An 18,245-nucleotide genomic window follows, 5' to 3' on the forward strand; every position below is an offset into this window, starting at 1 on the left:
AAAATTGAGCTTGACCAATATCTGCAGCGGCTCATATGGACAAGCCAAATGGCTTCCAGAGAAAAGTTTTGTTCAGACAAAATAAACAATTAGCTATTTGGCCACAATGACACAAGGTAATGCCTTTAAGCTGAAGGAGACTGTACTAACTATCTAGCATAGTGGTGGTAGCACCATTTCCTAAGGCTGTTCCGCTGTCATTAGTTCTGTTACATTGCACAAAATAGATGTAATAATAAAAAGGGGGGATTAACTTCAAATTCTTCAGTGATTCTTGACAGTGATCTGAAATCCACATCAAAAGCGGTTTTGGAATGGATAACGCATACTAACATTAAACTTCTCAAATGGCCATCCCAAATCCCCAAACTTAATCCTACTTAAAAATTTGTGGGCTGCATTTAAAAGCTGTGTCCATTCAAGAAAACCAACCAATTTAAATGAACTCTACCAATTCTGCCAAGAAGAGTGTTCAGATATTTATCCAGTTTCATCCAGTAAATGTTGCACCAACATTTATCAGAATCAGAATACTTTATTAATCCCGAAGGAAATTAGGGTTACAGCAGGCAGCACGCTAATGGCGCATGCGCACTTACAAAGGAACCTTCTGACCAACTTTACACAAACATCACATTGGGGAGACATGTCAGAAAGGTAGGCTGATAGGAAAAAAACAACGAAAATACATAACATGAGGTAAGAGGAGGAGAAAAAAAACTCCACTCAGACTGAGCTCCTAGTGGGAGAACAGTTTGATAACAGAAAAAACACCTCAGCACAAAAAGCACATGACTATCAATACACCATAGAAACACAAGACAAGCAACAGGGGCGGGTAAAGGGTAAGAGAGAGCCGGTGTAGACAGCGCATCCGGTCCTGCAGCATGTCTGCGCTGGTCCAGTCGACTGCCATCTTCCCCGGTAGGGCACAAGCATCGAAGCTGTTTGGAAAGGGAGGGGGGATCAGTGTGTGCATATCAGTGTATGTGTGTGTGTGTGTGTCCAGAGTTCAGCTGAGACAGTGTCCTTCGCTCCGCCAGGCTAAGTAAACAGTCTTCCAGCCAACCCAGGTGGCCTTGCATGGAATGGGGGGAACAGTCTAAACACAGTCGTTATCAGGGTGTTTTGTTCAGCTCCAGCCTTGAGACCGCAGCTGGCGCCGAAGGGGTCTCCACATGAAGTGATGGTGGTTTTTACTTTAGTGCGAACAACTCATATGAATTTCAAAGCTGTTCTAACAGTCCAACACTGGTCTCTCAATCTCCCGTTGGAGAGCCGTGAGCTTTCTATGATGTTATCCAAACTTACGTTCCGTGATGTTGTCATTCTTTTTGCTCAAAGAGCAGGTTCTGAGAACTCACGATCACAGTGCACTTCCCAAGATGTGATCCAATTTGCGCTCAAAGGTGTTATTCGAGTTAGCCCCTCCAGATGTAATCCAGTTTTTCACTCAGAGGTCTTGTTCTGAGTATTCACGGCAGCCGTGCGTTCTCCAAGATCTTATCCGTGCTGCACTCAATAAGCCCATTTTTAAAAACTCACGCCTCGTCCCATCATTTCAATCCCAGCGGGCAGCCTTGTGGGGGTTTGAACAGCCGGTTCCGCTTCCTTAATTCTTCGATAAGCCAGGGCCAAGCCAGCTCCGATCAGCAAGAACCCTGTTATCATGGCATTTAACCCAGTATCACTGCGCTTGTATGCATATGTTTTCTACTTTGTACACCTAACATACAGTGCAATAGTATAGCATCAACTTCATTTCATAAGAGGAGTAGAGATTAAAGCTGTTAATATATATAAAAGTATATCATAAATTCATAAATTCATTCACTTCTGCTTATCCTTTTCAGGGTCGCAGGGGGCGCTGGAGCCTATCCCAGCTGTCATAGAGCGAGAGGCGGGGTACACCCTGGACAGGTCGCCAGTCTGTCGCAGGGCCAACACACAGGGACAGACAACCATTCGCACTCACATTCACTCGCACATTCACACCTAGTGGCAATTTGGATTATCCAATTAACCTATCCCCACAAGCTGCATGTCTTTGGACGGTTGACATCTTACTTTGACCCAGAAATCAGTTCGGGCTAATAAAAATGAGAAATAAAAATTACTTTATTAAACTCATAAATAATAATCATCATGTAATAAAGTGAGCGGTGACCAACTGCCTTGTTATCAGCACCACAGTTCAAAAGTCAGCATGCGTGTTCATATGGGAGGGGACAGAAGCAGATTAGTGTGTGTGTCTCAAGAAGGAAGTCACCTGGATTTTCAAATGTATACCATGTGCATCTACTAGGAGGCTGAGGGGTAGCACTGGCAGCATCAGTATTTTTTGCACTGCAGAAGCTGTAGTAGAATAGTTGCTATTAACATCAACATGGCCGTTTTTTTGTCATTTGGCAACACCTTTTTTTCTACATGTGCTTCCCAGCTGTGCTTGTTCCTGAAGCAGAAGTTGTTCAGAGGTTACCACAGTGCCTGATGTTATCTTTCCCAGTGTTAGACAACTCAGCGCATTTCTTAGACTGAACATCTCCAAGGTCCAATAAACCTGCAGAGTCCTGTTGAATTTTGGGATATTTTTTGTCTCATGGATGAATAGGAAGAATATATTGGAGGGGGTTTGGAGCTCCTCCTCCTCCTCTCATATCCGAATGGACAAAAGCTTTTCCCCTTTGGGTGTCAGGCCTATAATGTGGACATTAGCAGTGCAACAACTTTCACCATGCGGTTTCTGCTCCATTGTAGCGCCACAGGTGCGTTTTTATGTCTCTTACGGATAGATTATGTTTTAATGCAAGCACTGTGTTTGAATGAGTGTGAGGGTTTTTTTTTTATTATGCCGTTTGTCATAAATGTATTTCTGTGACTTAGTTTATGTATTTTGTGTGTATTTACACTCTGTGTTACTGCTATATAAATGTAAGTACTTACTTTAAAGAATGCAACAAATGCAAGATTGTTTTAAAAGGTTAAAATTAGGTTTTGAAAAGGTTAATTTCAACTAGATAGCAAGAGTTTATGGATTTGGTTAAGACAGCTCGTGCTCAGAGTTACATATTTAACTATCATCAGACAGATCTGACCTTGTAGTATTTAAAATGTATTTTTTATGCATGTACGTACACAGTATTACATTTTGTGAAGGATTTGAAATTTTAGGATCATAAATTTCTGTCTGTGTAGGTTTGTGCTCACAAATGTGTGTGACGGTAAAATTTAATAAGTTATGCTTGTAAAAAACATTTTTTTTATATTCATGATAATATGGTAATAATAATAGCTGATTTATGTCAACCTGTGCACTTATAAAATGATGTTTCCTAAATTGTTTTGCTCTCATATCGTTTAGCATTTTGTTCTGCTTCACCTCCACAGCCATTTGAAATTTTCCATTGTTCAACACACAGAGGAACAGATGAACCAGCACCTAATGCAGCCCTTCCGTCAGTGCACAGAGAGAACAGACAATACCAGCCATATTACAGGGGCTGCTGCTCACACCGAGGGCTTAATTCAAGTAGAAAGATTTATGTTAACAGAGAGCAGCCATACTTCCCAGGCCTAAATGAAGTGTACTTCACTTTGCTGCCAGCCTTTTGGTTTTAAGTGACCTTTAAAGCTTTACCTGATGGATATAGATATGTGCTGTGAGCAGTTCAGGTAAACACTGATTTTTAGTCTAGGTATCTTAGAGAAGCACTCATAGAGCCCTTAAAAGACTTAAAGAAAGTGATTTGGATTTAAAATGTAACCAAAATTTATAATAATATGCAATATGAAGCTATAACTTAGTTAGCATGATATCTTAAAGGTGAAAATCGTTGGTTCCCTCCAACAGAAACAATATATACACCACAGGTATATACGTACCTGTGCTTTGAGTGACTGATATCTCATTATGTAATTTCACAGGTATTTCTGTCTTGTTTTCAGATCAGTGGAGCACACACTGCTACGTGCTATGTTTGTTCCTCCTCATCAACTGCTTTGGAGCAGCTTCTCCCCTTTATGCTCCTCCCGCGCCAACAGGTCTCCTCTCTGCTTTCTCTGCCACGCAAACCAGTAGCGTGGTGGGAGGCAAGCAGAAGGCAGTGACCTTCAACAGGCTCGTGGTCAACATTGGAGGGGATTTCAATCCAGACACTGGCCACTTCCGCTGTCGCATCCCCGGGGCATACTATTTCTCCTTCTCTGTGGGGAAATTTCCCAAAAAAATGCTTTCTGTCATCCTGGTGAAGAACGGAGAGGAGGTGCAGGCTATAGCTTATGACGACTTCCGCAAGAAAGGGAGAAAAGTTCAGAGCCAAAGTCTTATGATCGGTTTGAAGAAAATGGACATAGTGTGGTTGCGCTTGCAGCCTAGCCCCCAGTATGCTTTGTACAGCAACGCTGGGCCTTACATCACCTTCTCAGGTTACCTGGTGTATCCTGATGCCATGGCAACCAGCTACATCAGCAACCACTTGTCTACACCTGCTCTACCCTACCCAAACTGTCCACCTCAGGTCAGAGGCCAGAGAGAGCAGCCACGGTCTGCCTTCTCAGTAGCACGGACATCAACCCTCATGGGTCACAGCAGCTGGACACAAGAAAAGCCACCAATCACCTTTGATGTAGAATATGTCAACATAGGGGGCCATTTCAACAAAACCTCTGGCCGCTTCACCTGCCACTTCCCAGGGGTGTACTTCTTCGCCTTCACTGTGGGGAAACACCCTCGTAGGGCTGTTTCAGTGAAGCTGATGACTGGGAAGGGCGAGGTGCAGGCGATGGTGTTTGATGATGACACATCAAAGAGAAGGGAAATGCAGAGTCAGAGTTTGTTGCTGTCTCTAAGCAGGGGCGACAGCGTGTGGCTGTACAGTCAACAGGATGAGCGCTTTGCTGTTTACAGCAACCAGGGCAGGTACACCACGTTCTCAGGCTTCCTGGTTTATCCAGATACAGAAACACCTGCCACCAGCCAGGAGGACAGAGGTCACCTATAAATGTCTTAAGGTTGTAGCTGTTATTTCTTCCCAGCCTGCAGTTTATCTCCACGTCAATGAGTCAGGTAGAATTTTTAAACTGTGGTCAGCATAGTTTAACAGATTCCTCTCTCTCTTTCTTTTTGTAACATTTTGTTTGTTTTTATTAAACAGTGTTATTCCAAAAGGTAACATTTGTTGCCACCAGATGGTGCTATGATACAGCTAAGTGCAATGTTCTCTTAGAAAATCTGTGATACAGTTTGGGTTTAGGTGCACAGATACAACTATCTGAGAATTTTCATTTTAAAAAAGTGAACATTGCATGACAAAAAAAACGTTGTAAATGATGTAAAGTTTATTCAAATTTATGTACTACAAAATGTAGACTTAGAGTTGCACCATGTTAAAGTTATTTAACTTTTATTTGTAGAAAGATCTGATTAAATGATTTGTGTGCATTTTGGGAAAATGATAAATAAATTTCCTTAAATGAGTTTTACATATGTTCTTTTTTTCTTCTAAATCAAACAAATGCTGGTTTGTGGATGAAAATAAACCTAAAGATTAGACACGGGGCGATATTGGCTCAAGAGTTGGCAGTTCGTCTTGTAATCGGAAGGTTGCCGGTTCGAGTCCCGGCTCCGACAGTTTCGGTCGTCGTGTCCTTCACCAAGACACTTGTGGTGGTGGTCAGAGGGCCCGGTGGCACCAGTGTCCGGCAGCCTCGCCTCTGTCATTGTGCCCCAGGGCAGCTGTGGCTACAATGTAGCTTGTCATTACCAGTGTGTGGATGACTGAATGTAGTGTATAGTGCTTTTGGGTCCTTAGGGATTAAGCCCTATACAAATACAGGCCATTTACCATTTAATTAAGGATTTTTATAACATATTATAACACGGGACTCAACATCTGATAAATTTCTTTCCAAACATGAATCCCTAAATGTTGCCATTTCTACTTAAGCTCTTAAAGCTTCTGATTCACAGCGCCATTACCACCAGAAAGAGAAAAAGAGCCAAACATTTATCTTAAATAATCTTTATTGGCTATTAGAAAATTGGTTAAAACATGCAAAAAAAAAAAAAAAATCCCTCAGTCACGGCCCTCTAATTGAGACGCCTTTGTTTGGCCAGATGGCTACCTACAGGCATAAATAAGGAATAAAAAGTCAATGTTTCTGGAAGATGTAAAAATGAAAGATTATACAAATATGATCAAGCAGAAAAGGTGACAATGTTTTTTTTGGTTTTTTTGGTTTTGCTTACTCTTTATTGAATAACTGCATCCCAGATGTTGTGACTATCTATTATGAAAACTATTTCCAGGTAAACCCTTTTTTTCTTGAAAATATTTATTCAGGCAGATCGTAGGATTCACCCATTATCACACTTAATCTAAGCCTTCCACTTCTTAGGAGCACCACCGTGGCTTTCCAGTGTTTGTACTTGTTTGACTAATCAATGTTTTGCATGATATACACAGTAAAAAAAAAAAGGTTGGCCAAATCACAATATTTGAACAGGAGCCTCTTTGTCTGTGAATGGTTAAAAATAATAGAGTAATCCATGAGAAAGGCACAAGCAGCACTCTAAACCAATCACTACATGACTAATGCCAATGTCACGGCTTCACAACAGAGGCTGGGAAAGGACTGTAAGTTTGAGCTATGATGTTGTCGTGTAAGTTAATGTCCACATTATCACCCCTGTGTTACCGCCTTCTTCTCTCGTCCTGGCCCGTCACTGCACATCCCAGATCTCACAGAGCAGCGGGGTAAATTTGTGGTCGTTCGTTCTCCAGGATGTGAGCATCTCCGCGTGGAAGTGGTTGAGTGTTCTCAGCTCTGTCAGACGGCCCAGGAGACGAGCGAAGTACTGCGGCTCCTGCGGATGCTGCAGGGCGCACAGCTTCCTCAGCACATCCAGCATGGGCTCCTGAAGTCTCTCAACAGCCTGCTGATCTTTGACATAAGGCCGATCTGGAGAGGAATAGAGTGGATAGTGATTATCATCTTCAAAGAAATCAAAATTTGAATCAAATATTACTTTAGGAAACAACAAAATACATCCAAATCAATGCCGTTAACGCTATTTTTGGGAGGCTCACCTGGTGTCAGGATGGTTACGGCAGTAAGGAGAGCCTGTTCCTCCTGTGCCATGTGGAGTTCACTGATGCTTTTGTAAAAGTTGAACATGGGTGTAATGAAGTCTTGTGATATACCTGCAGAAAAAGAAAGCAACATATTTTTTTTCTAATAAAATAGAAAGTTTTATATATAAAGTCAGTGAATAGTAAATAAACAAGTCCTCAAAGTAAGAAGCCATCTCTTAAGCTTTGGTTTAATTACTTAAAGTAGAGTAATTCAATTTCTGTTGTTGTTGTTCATGTTGTGGAAGAGCCAATAAACATGTTTACGCTGACTGGAAGTGCTCTAAACACAGTAAACTGACCTTCCCAAATTAATAATAAAAAGTCTTTGATCTGCAGCTCTACGCAGACAATGTTACTCTGTGCACTAACTTGATGGATAATAAAGGATTGTCGATGCTGCTGAAAGCTGGCGAGGTTTTATAGTTTTAAGATGCACAGAGACAGCCTGTTTTATGTAACAGCCTGTACTTTGACCAGGATAATCTATAATGTTGTATTATACTATTCATTTTATTTATTTAAAAGATGCTGTAAAGTTTTTCATGTAAAATACATTCAGTTTAAGCTTTTACAGCTAATATGATCAAAGACTGGAGTCTCTCAAAGTTAAATCAAAAACACATATACAGGGTCTGAGGTCGATGTGCTCTGCTGCATTGTGGTGAGAAGAGTGGGGAGGAGGTGGATGAAGGTGTGAGAGAAGCGAGGCAAAGGAGAGAGCGAAGAAAGAGTTTTTATGAGTGTGAAGTATGAAGTATGTGAAGCCATCAGAAATTACGACACAATTATTTGCAGTTAATCATAGATCTTATCCTTATCCTAGCCCTGCGTCAGATTGGTGACCTGTCCACAGTGTGCCCCGCCTCTTGCCCTATGGTAGCTGGGATAGGCTCCATAAGCAGCGATTAAATAATAAACATATTTCATATACATATTTACTATAACATATAACTACTCTCTATATTATTTAAAAGTTTTTGTTTAGTATGCTCTTGCACGTTGGCAGCACTTCCTGATATTAAAGCTCTTCAGCTAGCAGAGGGTGCCTGTCTGCTCGGGCACATTATCGAGCTTTCAGAAATGCCAGCGGGGCTCAGAGGGACAGAAGTGGACAATAGCACTTCTGATGTTTTGATAAGAAACAATGGCCTCCTCAGACAGCTTTGACCACTTATTCTCCCAGACTGGCCTTTACTGTGAATATCTCTTATAGGCACTATTCACACCACAGCAGCACTGAGGGACCCAGTGACGCGCACACACGCCTGCCATCACCGCTGCTGTCTGTCTAACTGTCCAACCTGGTTGACATAATGACACCCCACATTAATATAAATGATTTTTTCTTTTAAAGGAGACAACACGGGGGACGTGAGCAAAAATCTATAGGTTTGGATTAAAACAGCAGAAGAAACTCATGCGCTGTAATAAATTAATCCCAGAAAAGCCACTCTCCTTTAATCTGCAAGCATGGATGCACATGTAGCGCCGAACGGAGTGAAACAATAGCCAGTGAAGGTGTGTGCTCATGCGTAATCTATACCCAGCCAGAGATCAACAGGTCAGCACACGTAACCGACACAGATCAAATATTAATCAAGGACCTGAAAGACTTAGCTGCTTGGCTGCAGAAGACCAAGACTGCTGAAGGTCATGAAGCAAGAGCTGCACACATAAAAACCTGCATCTGCTATAACTGCTGAATATCAGCACCGACACATTTATAGGTGCTGCTGTAGACTCACCACTCTTCTGTATCCTCTCCTCTAAAAGTTGCGCGTATCCAGTGGGCATCTTTTTGCTGAAAACCTGAGCTGAGCGCAGATATGTGGCTTCCACAGCTGAACCCTTCAGCAGAGCAATCTGATCTTCGTGATCCAGAGACAGAAACCCTATGACAGACATAACACTTGTCATTACAACAGGCAAGATACTGTGTTTTTACTTTACGTACTCTCCCAGCATCTGTCATGCCTCTGTCCATGACCTTAAGATAACACTGCAGTGTGCTCCACAGGATTGGTAAAAAGAAAAAAGAATTACCTGGAATACTTTTTGTAAACTCCACCAAAACTTGAACTTGACTTGTTGCCACTTCTGTCAGTAGGAGAAAGTTTTCATCTGCGCTGTAATGTTCTTGTAGCTTGAGGAAAAAACAGCGGGAAAAACAGATCAGAGGGAAGAGGGAGCAAACAGCAAAAACTCCACAAAGCAAACTAATAAAACAGTCTCGGCGGCATGTAGTCATGCAAACATTATTCCACCCAACAAGCTGGTGCTGCTTGTCTGATGTCTGTGCATACAGGTTTTATTTTCTTAGCTGCATTCCCCGCAGCCAGTTTTCATCAGCAGTGTTCGCCTGGTTATTTAATATCAATATTTCTGTTTCGTACCAGCTTTTTAGCAAAATCTTGAGGAATCTGATGTTTGTCGTAAGCATCCACGATGAGTTTCATGAGTGCCTGCTGCTCTTTGGTGAGTTCAACCTTTTCCTGGATTTAAAGAGAAAATCAAAAACAGCCCATCATTAAGCGGTGACGTCTTCTGTGCCTGTTTGAGAGCATCAGCGAGCTCTGAGGACATCTGCAGATGTTCAGGTTACCTTTGACAGTCTGGTGGTGGAGGTGACCTGCTTGTTTTCGACATTCTCTGGCCCCTCCGTCTCATCCCCAGTCGACTGTCCTGGGGAGGCCTTGGTGTTCTTCCGCAGCCTTTTAGATTTACACTGGATCTCTGTCAGCAGGCCTGTCAGTAGCGACGAAGGATTCACTTTGCGTGTTAAATACCTTGCAGGTTTTTAATGCAGCGGCAGTGCTGAATGTTTATTTTCATCTATGATGGCTTTGGTCAAACTAATTACAATCTATGTGCAACAAGCAGGCAGATTACTGCAACTCTTGCTGTTTACTATTTTAACATCACATCATAATGCATATATGTGAACTGCTCTCTACTAAACGTGATTCCTTTTCTACCTTATTCCTTCCCCAAAACACTGCAACTGCCTCTACTTTAGATTTCTCTGATCAATTGCATAATAAGTTTACACTTAAGATAGTGCTGAGAAGAGAAGCGTTCTCAGTTACCATCTGTCTTCTCACATTTTGATCAAAAATCTAACTCACTAGTCTCTTGTTGAGGCAGCAGATAGAGAGAGTCGTGAATGCCTTTCACCCTGCATTATTCATCACATCTTCTCTGTACTATTTATGAGCAACAGGAGTCCAGCCTCTCATTCTTCTCTTTTCAGCTGACAGCTCTATAATAGACCCCAATAATCCTCCAATACACAGTTTCAGAAAAGTGGGTGCTCCTATTTACAGATTTTGCGTTCAGTTTGAGGTAAGCTCAGCATTTGAAACTATAGAGACAACTGAGAAACATCAACTTAAGGCAAAAATCACTTTAGCAAATGTGTCATGTTCTTATTTTTTTAAATGCAGCTTAAATAGATAAACAGATGTTTGTACTGTGTGATATATACTGACACGTAATCCCCCATTAAAATCCAACAGCCCATGTCAGAATGGAAAATGTACACTTATATTTAGCAGTCTCTCTTAATCATAATAAGTAGATGTTACTGTGGGAACACGTTAACGCTCTTTAAAAAAAAAAAAAAATCCCTGTTTCGGCATCCTCGAATGCAGCGATACTCACATTCTGCCAGCATGCCCATCTCCTTGCACTTTCTCAGCCGGCACTCCTGGCATTTCCGGCGCATGTACATGTCCATCTCACAGTTTCCGCCACTCTTGCATTTGTACACAGCGTTTTTTGTGATGCTCCGTCTGAAGAAACCTGAACGTGGTAAAAATAAAAATGTATTAACAACAAGGGACGCCGATATGTTATGATCTTTAATGCGCACATGAGTGTTTGCCAGTTAATTACTGGATTTTTAGGGAATTTGACACAACGTTCCTAAACCCCCAACCTCACCCTGAAAGGTCGTAGTGGATCAATACACCTCTCTAAGCCTGGTTGTGCTGGAGAGCTTTTTTTTTCCTGTTAAAAAGGAAGTTTTTCCTTCCCACTGTCACCAAGTGCTTGCTCATAGGGAGTCATGTAATTGTTGGTTTTTTGTTTTTTTTTTATATCGTTATCATCATTGTAATATAAAGCTCCTTAAGGTGATGGATGTTGTAAATTTGCACTATATCATTTGAACTGAATGTTCAGAATCTACCTTTATACTACATAAGCCCAAAAAAGAGCTGATTAAACAATGATCATTCCTTTTGTGTTATCTTAATCCTTTACAGTGTCATTTAGACTGTGAACATTTAGCAACTGACAGAAAGAAAGGAGAGGCTATTAAAAATCTTGGAAGCTCGTTTAAATTACTGGGGAAAAAATCATCCATGACTGAAAATTTCAGGTAATTATCTCATAACTTAGAGTTTGTTCAGAATTTTGACATACCTAACTCAAAATCTTGATTAACCCAAAAGTTCAACTTAGTTCTGACCGGCATTTTTTTTCCCACTGGCAGAAACAAAGCTTCCATAATCTGCATCGATAAGTTGTGTGAGTTATTAATCACTGGCTCTCTTCCACAGTGCACCTTTTGTCCTGTCTCCCTCCCCTTATCCCCAACCAGTCTTGTCAGATGGCTGTCCCTCGCTGAGCTTGGTTCTCCCGGAAGTTTCTTACTGTTAAAAGGAAAATTTTCCTTCCCACTGTCACCAAGCTCTTGCTCAGAGGAGGTCTTCTGATTGTCAGAGTTTTCTCTGTATTGCAATTTAAAGCACTTTGTTGTTGTAGTGATTTGGCGCTATACAAGTAGAACGCAACTGAACTGAGATGAACTGAAGTGAATGGAGAGACGAATACTGTGGCGTTTGTTACTCTGACTGGCAAAAATGAAAAAAATAAAAGTTATGTTACAGCTTCTGTATCAGGTCGTGACATAAGTTATGTTATTTAAAAAAAAGAACTCATTACAGATAATAAGTGGCACATTTTATATGTGGAAAAATAACCCTGTTAAATACAACTCAAGAATTTCTGCACTGCAATATTTGAGTTTTTTCTTTAATATTTGAGTGACACATATATTCTTATAGTGGCAAAAAAAGCTAATTTCTGCTAATATAAGATATGAAGTTATCAGTGCCATAATATGTGTGTCATTACTTTTGCTTATGCTGAATACTTTTGTTTTGTTTTTTTGTGGTATTGGTACTTAGAAAGTAAATAAAGGATCAGCTCCAGATTCCAGCTTTCTATAAATGATAGTGTTACTATACTCGGAAAAAACTCGAGTTACTGCTTCACTAACTGTTCTAATTTAGTTGTATATTGAACCCAACTGGGTTTAATCCAAACACCACACTAATAAGTTATACCTGGAGTACTGACATGCACTCACACACACTCACACACACGCTCAGAATAACCGTGGAACAGTTAGCAGACATTCTGACATCATTAAGCACAATGGCATGCAGTAGAGTAACTGAGCTCAGGTTGCTCGTGCATTGTACAGCCGAAAGCTGAGAAGGAACCCAATCTGGTGGCAGTACCAGGTAGACCTGAGCCTATTCTCAGTCAAATGGCAGGACAGGTCAGCAGCCACACTCCTGGCATTGTCCCACTTCACAGTGTGGAATTACACTTATATCGTTTCACCCTGTTGTTTGGCAGGATCCACACCAAATCAACAGCGTCATAAAGACATGGTGACAGCAGAGTGGTGGCCTTCAGCAGTTCATCCCCAAGTTAATGATTTGTAAAAGGGACAAAAAGAGTTGTAAAGTCCTTGCTCTTACTGTAAGATTGCCTAATTTTATTGTTTTTTGTTACCTTAAAATCAGCTTCAAACCCTTCAGTGTATGATTGCATAGTTAACCTCCTGGGGTTATTAAGTAAGGGTTATTAAATACGAAATAAATGGTATTTTGTTCTCAGTGTACAGCAGCTGTAAAGGATAACAGATTAAAAAAACAGTTTTTACAGGAACTGAGTAAGGTATCATGTCCAGCATTGGAGCCGCTTACACAGGCATTTCAAACTGTTGAAGACGTCTGGAATTAACAAGATTGTAAAAGCACAGGTTTTCTCTTCTCCATTTGTTTGAACTGTAGATTTAAACACATCGTCATCATGGTTAGACCCCTTAAAGTCAACAGCTAAACACAATAACGTGATGTTGGAATTTGGGGCAAATGTCATTCAGCTCGTTATTATGCAGTTGCACACTAGACACACAGTCAGTCTTAGATGAAAACATTGTAAAAGATTTTTCTAAAGTGGAGATATTCTTGTTCGTGTTGCTGTTCTTATGTTTGACACCCCTGCACTAAAGCATTGTGAAGCCACTGCAGAAGTACATTTACTTCTTTCTAATGGCTAGCAGGGGCAACTCCTCCAGGTACAATAAGAAATATGACTGTATTGAAAAGCTGGTAATTTTATCATTAGTTTATGGTCTCAATTTCAATAGAAGATTAATCAACCACAATATGCTTTAGAATAAGCCAACCTTTTCATTACCAGGTCGCTCCCATATGAGTATGCAGATTCCATCAGTTCCCACCCCTTACTCATGACATCCGGTTTGAGTCACCGAGGCCATGACATTGAAATTGCTCTGCTTGGGCCTTTGTAACAGGACATCGCGGACCAACGCCTCTGTCAGTGCGCCCCAGGGTGGCTGTGGCTACAATGTAGCTTGCCATCACCAGTGTGTGAATGTGTGTGTGGATGACTGGATGTGTAAAGCGCTTTGGGGTCCTTAGGGACTAGTAAAGCGCTATACAAATACAGGCCATTTACCATTTTTACCATTTACCAACGGATGATGTCACCCTGGTTACGTATTATTTTTTAGGATATCTGTGCTTTCACTAAAGTAAAGGATTTTATTGCTTTATTCTCCACTGTATTCAACCCTATTTTTATTCGATCAAAGTTTTTCATTTCCCATGAGGCCCACCCATGTCATCCTTGATAAGTCACCACATTTAGAAAATCCCTAAATTGCTAGTGTCTTTCAGCTCCACCAACTGCTCTTATCATTACACTGTAAAGAAGACAGGCTATTTAGAGTAACAGTTACAGTTAAGGATTACACTGCTGTTTCCTGTTCTACGTCTCACCTTTACATCCCTCACAAGTGAGAGCATTATAGTGGTATCCAGAGGCCTTGTCTCCACATACAACACACAGTTCCTCCCCTTTAACCCTTCCAGCTTGTGACAGGTGCCGGCTTCTCTTGCACACAGCCGGCACAACAGAGGAGCCCTCCTCCATCTCCGCCTCATAGCTGCCCTCGAGGGGTCCTTTCCTCAGTTCATATATCCCTGTGTGTGAGTACCATTCGTCTCCATTATACTGTGGGTAGTAGTTCTGAGTGGAATAGTATGGAGTGGAAGACACTGTTGGCTCCATGAATTGATACTGCATGCTGGGATAGCTGGTGAAGGGTAAGATGTCGGGATCCTGCAGGAGAGGGCTGCCTTGATCTGTGAGGATATCTAAGAGAAGAAGAGAAATGATATGTGGCTTCATCTTAGTCAAATGTAATCAGAGACGCAGTACAGTTGTTGCAGTTTTAATATGAACAAGTGACTTGAATAATAAAGTTCCTTTAAAAGCTAAAGTGTCAAAGTGTTAAAATATTAAAAGAAAAGTTTTGCAACGGTTGACTCTTGCCTTTAAACTAGCTTTACTAAAGGCAAGGTAAATCCAAAACATACAATCACCACAATGGTAAAAGAAAAATTCCAACCATAGAGAATTAGTAGACTCTTACATGACAGTAACACCGGGACGACCAACAGATTACATGACAAAAGATAAACACAGACACGGAGGACAATCAGGGGACGTGAACAGACTGAGATAATCAGCCAGGAGAGGGAAGTAGAAGCAGACACATGATACAAGAGGCAACTATTGTAAAAAAAATAAAAAAAATAAAACAGGAAGGAGGAACAACACCTAAGGAGAGAAACACAGACGCATAAATAAATTTGACACAGAGGAACTGGCACGGGAGAGTAAACAGAAAATACTGAGGCAACAACGTAACTAAATAAGTTAGGGAGCGGATGAAGAACTGAAGGCTCAAAATACAAAAGTATATACATCAAGATAAAGCTACAAGCTAAAATCCAAGAAAAGAATATCAAATAAACCGTCGTATAGAAATCCAAAAATCAAAACTCTGCTTCCAAGAATTGTAAACCGTGACGGTTAAACAAAGTTGAAGGTTTAACTACTTTCTTATAACATATACTATAAACCCATAAATGATTAACAACCTGCTTACACAGAGGACATTGTGGCCTTTAGAATTAGATTTAACAGCACAACGAACAAAATTACACATTTGCAAGTGATATCCAGTCGAAGAATGTTAACAGGATTGTACTTTTGGTTCATTATTACATACTGATGAGTTTTATAACCTTCATATACAACTTATCAGGGATGACTATTGACAAGACAACACAATGCAATCATCTCTTGACTAAAGTGACTGTGAAATGTTCAATTTTGCTTTTAAAGCCATCAGACCACCTAATACTAACAGAATATCAGTATAGTATAATGTAACACTGACCTCTTGAAGACTTAGTCTGGACCATGGCCATTTCTGTGAGCCCAAACACACAGATTATTTTGAAACTTTGCTCTCTGATCCACACTGTCCAGCTGTGCTCTGTTGTTCAAGTCTATCTTTCCTTTTATTAACCAAAACAGTCATCTTCAATTTCTTCCTTTCGATCGGCGTGCTTTTCCCAAAAGATCTGAGTACAGTACCTACTGTAGCAACTTGGCACTTGCTTGAGTAATCCCAGAAAGAGCAAAGGTTGTCACAGCTACTTATTAACCACGTAGTCACATTTCTTCACACTGCAAGTAGCCAGCTGATATCAGAAGTCATTTCCAGATGTGGACACAGGTACAAGCTGACTGCTACTGTTCAGTGAGCTTGAATTTGTGGACAGGTCAGATCCGGCTCATGCAATTGTTCGGAGGAATTTGAGCATCCATAAATGCTTTACAGGTGCTGGATGAGAGTCACCTATTGTTAGTTGATATTTTCATTCAAAATTAAGATCTGATTTCTAAAGTAGGTGATGATAGCAGGTGTGCAGAGTGTACTTTTTACCTTAAAAAATAATTTTGTTCAGCTTGTTAGTGGAAGATTGGCGTTCTGTTGCCACTCACTCAGAGTTGTTACAGATCCTTAGTCACTGGCAGATAACTGACTATTGTGACAGAAAAATGTCACAAAGTAGCCTCAAACTATTAAATGTATCTGTTTGTTTACAGGTCACTGTGAATTAGTAATAAATAATCAATAAATTATATCTTTGCAAAAGGTCTAATATTCAGTTCTTGCTGAAACCCTGACTAGTGGCTGAGAGCTTCACTTTGGTTAAATCAGTTCACTGATATTCATGGTTGTGTTTGTACTGTCTGCGCTCATGGCTCCTTCATCTGTACGTAAAAACCTGTACAGAAACTTCTGTTCTAAAAATGTGCTAAAGAGTAGGGCGAAGGTTAAGGCTAAGACTGGGTTTTTATGGTGCATGCATGACTCATCTATTAATGTGTATTTACTCCAACGTTGTCTTTACTACAACTTAGCTTGAGTGATATCCTACTATTTCTCTTGTTACTTAGCACTAATTAGCAGGGATCCCCGTCTTTAAACTGCACTCAATGAGTCTGTCAATGTAGCCTGCCAATTAACCTTTCTACTGTTAGAACTGGAATTCAGCACTGCCCTCCTCTCATACAAACTTGATCACTTGTAGCTCCTAAAATCAAACCTGCAACAATTTCAAGCTTCAAAATAGTTCACAGACCCATGCATGGGTGATGCCAGGGTGGCTACAGCCATCTTTTATATATGGTTTCTTGTTTTATTGTTCTAAACACTAGTACAAGTTAAATGCAGAGATGATTTCCCCATGCTTGTACTGATTATAATTGCAAAGAAATTAGTATGCGAATGTTGTCACTTGCTCAGTTTTGATTTTGTCTTTCTGTAAACTTACCATAAAAGTGGGAACTCTCTAAGATGGAGAATTCATCGTTGGGTGGGAGCTGCAGTGGTCCCACCAAATTGATGTCGGGGCCCATCCACTCATTCATTCAGGAGCGTTGTCTGTCACTGCCTCAGAAAACACAGGTTGGACCGGGCTGGAAAGCAGTCACACGCTTTGAATTTGGGGAGCTCTGTAACAAGCATGAAAAAGTGATTTGTCAACCGCGATGAAGCAACGCAAGTCCCTTAGACGTCTGTGCCCCACTGGAATTAAAAATCATCTTGGGAGTCTCCACATCATTGCACCTGACAGGTCTCTCCCACGCTGGGAAGAGATGTTCGGTACTTCCCTACAGAGAGGTGGAGGATGAAGGTCAGATGAGCAGACTGCCACAGGAAGACCAAGTCATGGAAAGAGGTCTGTTCTTTCTTTCTGTTATTGCCTGTCCCGTTACAGATTCATGTAAGACTGTGTCATTAGTATGACAAGATCATTGTCTCTGTTAATTTGATTTCACTGAACATATCATATGGAGGCCTCACCTGTTAGCAAACAGCACTGCTTATTAAATCTTATATTAAAATCTGGACAGCTGAGGAGATTGAAAGCATCGCATACAATATCTTAATACCAGTTCTCAAATGTGTCAGAGGCCTTTCTGCTGCTAGGGACAAAATATGTTCCCATGTGAGACATGACTTTTATAGACCTCAGCAGCCACATTTTTAATTAACTAGGTGTAATTTCCCTTGAGTCTAAAGCTACCCACAAGAATTCAGAAACCCACTGCCCACACTTCAACCAAATCTTCAAACAATGCCACACCACAGCCTTAATAATAAGTCACCAGTAAATTAGAAATATGTTCGTTCTCAATCTCACAATTCTTACCTTCTCTTTGGCAGCTGAGGTTGAGTTCCTTCTTGCTGAATTTTTCCTTCCTGTGACTTTTTCTTTTCTTTTTCTTTTTTTTTTTTTGTTTGGGAGGGGGGAATATCCACGCTGTGAGCTACAACTCCATCAATACTTTCTAATGAACATTAAGCTGCTGGTGCCTGGACATCAGTGAGACCATGTGTGACTAAGTTGGGGTCAGGGAGAA

General features: G+C 40.8%; 2 protein-coding genes across 2 annotated transcripts; one reads left to right on the forward strand and one right to left on the reverse strand.

The window, feature by feature from the left end:
- Window positions 1-2,734: 2,734 nt before the first annotated feature.
- Window positions 2,735-5,408, forward strand: c1qtnf13 (C1q and TNF related 13). Its single transcript, XM_084936743.1, has 2 exons — window positions 2,735-2,765; window positions 3,895-5,408. Exons 1-2 carry the CDS (start codon window positions 2,735-2,737, stop codon window positions 4,998-5,000), a joined length of 1,137 nt encoding a protein of 378 aa, XP_084792869.1. The 3' UTR covers window positions 5,001-5,408.
- A 624-nt stretch (window positions 5,409-6,032) lies between these two features.
- nr1h4 (nuclear receptor subfamily 1, group H, member 4) lies at window positions 6,033-18,241 on the reverse strand. Its single transcript, XM_084933078.1, has 10 exons — window positions 18,035-18,241; window positions 17,153-17,333; window positions 14,237-14,614; window positions 10,794-10,934; window positions 9,736-9,878; window positions 9,527-9,625; window positions 9,177-9,276; window positions 8,879-9,025; window positions 7,089-7,202; window positions 6,033-6,960 (listed from the first exon to the last, which is right to left on the reverse strand). Exons 2-10 carry the CDS (start codon window positions 17,247-17,249, stop codon window positions 6,722-6,724), a joined length of 1,458 nt encoding a protein of 485 aa, XP_084789204.1. The 5' UTR covers window positions 17,250-17,333; window positions 18,035-18,241; the 3' UTR covers window positions 6,033-6,721.
- Window positions 18,242-18,245: the final 4 nt, after the last annotated feature.

This window comes from Perissodus microlepis, chromosome 7 (genome assembly GCF_051167445.1).
Source record: "Perissodus microlepis isolate ML-2025 ecotype Zambia chromosome 7, ASM5116744v1, whole genome shotgun sequence".
Taxonomy (NCBI): domain Eukaryota; kingdom Metazoa; phylum Chordata; class Actinopteri; order Cichliformes; family Cichlidae; genus Perissodus; species Perissodus microlepis.

What these genes read in the sequence shown, in the direction of transcription:
- c1qtnf13 (XM_084936743.1), top strand. Translation starts at nt 2,735, where the DNA reads ATGCGGTTTCTGCTCCATTGTAGCGCCACAG. An exon ending in GCTCCATTGTAGCGCCACAG is followed by an intron (nt 2,766 to 3,894) that starts GTGCGTTTTTAT and finishes CTGTGCTTTGAG; the next exon opens with TGACTGATATCTCATTATGT.
- nr1h4 (XM_084933078.1), bottom strand. Translation starts at nt 17,249, where the DNA reads ATGAATGAGTGGATGGGCCCCGACATCAATTTGGTGGGACCACTGCAG. An exon ending in CACTTGTGAGGGATGTAAAG is followed by an intron (nt 10,935 to 14,236) that starts GTGAGACGTAGA and finishes TACCACGTTCAG; the next exon opens with GTTTCTTCAGACGGAGCATC. An exon ending in CGTAACCATCCTGACACCAG is followed by an intron (nt 6,961 to 7,088) that starts GTGAGCCTCCCA and finishes ATTCCTCTCCAG; the next exon opens with ATCGGCCTTATGTCAAAGAT.